Genomic DNA, 3,100 nt, shown 5'->3' with positions numbered 1-3,100 from the left:
ACCAAATTTCACACATATAACAAGCATAGTAAGGAGTCTTAAGAACCGAAATCAAATTTGAGAAAAAGTTTCGTTTCTATGGATACGGCGGCCATATTGGATTTTGTTGACATGTCTTACGTAATGAACACCGCACTTACTGCTCATGGAAATTGATTGTTTTTTTGTATGCGTGTTAACAAACATTAGATTAAAAAATTTTTGTTGTTTTTTTTTCTAAACGAATTTAAACAATTTTAATGAATTTTTTTCTGAGGTACCATTCAAGTTTGCAAACAATCAGTGAAAATTCACGCTCAAGACACCACCAACAAAAAACTATTTCAAATATCAAATATTCAACAAAGTAATATTTAGTATTACATCTTCTCTTCATTCTGTGAACATTTCATGAAGATTGGAAGAAACATGGTGGAGTTATTCAAAAAAGTATAGAGAAAAGTTGCGTTTTGAGAAAACGGCCGGTAAAGAAAAATAAAATATTGACTATATGAGGAAATGGTGGTGATAAACATGCCCGGTATGCGAAAAAATACGGTTTTTGGGGTTCTTATGCGATGAAATAGCTGTAGGAGAGGCGGAGGAAGCTAAAAATGTCTACAACTCAAATTCCATAATTTTGAGCCGAATCGGGGCTTTGGGGGGAGCCGAATCGGGGCTTTGGGGGGGCCCACCCCACCCCCTTAACAGGGCCCCACCCCACCCCCTTAACAATCGAATATAAAGTCTTCAGCTTTTGCACAATGACTTGTATAATTTGTCTTAATACATCAATATTTGTGTTAACATCCGTTAGCGGTACTCTAGAAAATACTTTAATAAATACTAATTAAAAATCCCCGTTGGTCGTTTCTACGTACATTATTTTAAAAGATTTACAGCTGGGGCAATAAAAAAGCAAGTCCGTCCTTTTCTTTCTAATCGCGACATTATGCTTATTGAAAGCATGTTTTAAGAATTTTAGAGCAAAAAAAAAATGTTCACCTTGAAATGTATTTCTTGTAACACGTTTTGCCACTAAAAAGTGTCATTGATTAGCCTCTCATTCTAAAGTCAAATTAAACAAAGAAAACAGTCGCCCTTTCCTCCGGAAGAGGTTTTTTGGTCAGCGTAACCATTTTAAAAAAGCGTTTTTCCGGAATTTGAATTCTTAGTTATTCGGAAACTTGTTAGTTTCACTTTGATTTTTTTAACACAAGTAGGGTAACTCTGTTCGCAAAAGGTGCGCATTTGCGAAGAGGGCGCCTCCGAATTTTGAGGACACTTTTTTAATTGGCTCAAAGAGAGGAGTGGACCCTCTTGTTATGAAAGACTCTTTGGTATTACGTTCAGCAAGTTTTGCTGAGTACGAATACGCAGGCCCTGACATGTTTGAACATAAAACTTGGGGCGATTAATTAGATCCCCTGTCCCACCCAGTAACAAGCCTACATAACTACACAAACGTGTTCTTTCTACTTCTTGGTTTGCCATTCAGGGACATACAGCGTTCTAATCTGTTCACCACAGGTCATTACCATTCACTCATAATGTCTCTATCACACTGAAAGACCTTCGGAACTAAAAATTCCTTACCAAAGTTCCACTAAGTGATCAATGAAATTGGCGACGTCGGTAGTATAATGGTTAGACTACCTGACTTGTTTTCGTATAATCGCGGGTTCCGTAGTTTGAGACCCAGCTCGATCCTAAGTTGAGTCCCCTGGAGAGGCTCTTTTCACGAACAATCCCATTTTGTTTGGGCTTAAAAATGATGGACGTTAAATTAGGAGGGTCAGCCTCTTAAATAATCTATCAGTGTTGCAAGGTTTGATTAACCCGTTCAATTTAGCCATTTCAATAAAAAAAAGTGTATCTTTGTGTTTTCAGCCGTGGTAGTGGTCGTGGCGGTGTTTTTCTTCCACACGAGTGAGCAACAGGGCCAACAGAGCAATAAATGTCTGGAGGATTTCAGCAACACCCTCCTGGGTTGTGTGAGAGAGGCGGGAATGACAGAGGGAAGCTTCCTCTGGTTCGTCACTAACGGAACAAGCAAACGGTCCAGTCCGCCTTCTAATGAGGCGACATTCAAGGAGCAGATCTGTGGGTCAGTTAACGGCAAGATTGAACTGATGTATGTTTCACACCTCTGTACACCCAATATAGGTCAGTTAAAAGGCAAGCTGTTTCCACTCTGCCTGTCGGAGTCAACCCAGTGGAAGAGAAACTGTGTTGTCGTTCAGTTTACATATTCAGCCCTTTATTCGTCATTGTGCATTTATCTGTAAGTCCATCCATTCACACAAACATTTGACTATCCAGTTCCTTTTATCCTTTCACAGACCTCCCAAACTCAATCTTCACTCCTCCATCCACCAATCCATACGTGTCTTTTCAATCTACCAGGCTACTTGTCTACGCATGTCGGTCTTTCATTCTAAATCGCATAATATGTTTATCTGCGTATCATTCTTTCTTTCTATTCCATCGTTATCCTTATTATGTCTATCTATCTTAGCGCAAGCACTCCCCCCCCCTCTCTCTATCTCTCTCTCTTTCTCTCTCTCTCTCTCTCTTTGTCTGTCTGTCTGTCTGTCTGTCTGTCTGTCTGTCTGTCTGTGTATGTGTATGTGTGTGTGTGTCTGTCTGTCTCAAACCCGGGACCTAATGAATGAGAAGCAAACACTGTCACCTCTAGACCACGAGAGCTCCCTTTGTTAGTCGATATGTGTAGGCGTGTGTTTGTGTGTGTTTAAGGGGGGGGGTGCGTGCATGTGAGTGTGTGTGTGTGTGTGTGTGTGTGTGTGTGTGTGTGTGTGTGTGTGTATATGTGTGTGTATGTGTGTAACTCACACTCATTTGATCTCTATCCCAGTGCTCAGCAACAGGTAGGCGCATGTGTGTTTCAGCGCGTGGCCCCAGTAGTCAACAGCTCGGCGTGTGTGGGCACGTCACAAGCCACCAACCAACAGGACATCATTAGAACTCAGCTTACCACCATCTTCTCTACCTACGACGGAAAGTGCATGCATCGTGAGTACACGGCATTGATCTTCATGTGTTGGTTGCGTGTGAGTGTGTTTGTGTGTGTGTGTGTGTGTGTGTGTGTGTGTGTGTGTGC

General features: G+C 41.3%; 1 protein-coding gene across 1 annotated transcript in view; it reads left to right on the top strand.

The window, feature by feature from the left end:
* Nucleotides 1-3,100, top strand: part of LOC106012974 — a 9,215-nt gene that overhangs the window by 3,600 nt on the left and 2,515 nt on the right. Inside the window, exons 2-3 of the mRNA XM_013087462.1 lie at nt 1,870-2,086; nt 2,855-3,012. Coding sequence (XP_012942916.1) covers nt 1,870-2,086; nt 2,855-3,012 — 375 coding nt within the window. The remainder of the gene's footprint in view (nt 1-1,869; nt 2,087-2,854; nt 3,013-3,100) is intronic.

The sequence above is a fragment of the Aplysia californica genome, unplaced genomic scaffold (assembly GCF_000002075.1).
Source record: "Aplysia californica isolate F4 #8 unplaced genomic scaffold, AplCal3.0 scaffold00590, whole genome shotgun sequence".
NCBI lineage: Eukaryota > Metazoa > Mollusca > Gastropoda > Aplysiida > Aplysiidae > Aplysia > Aplysia californica.
This window is presented reverse-complemented; position numbering and strand designations above follow the sequence as displayed.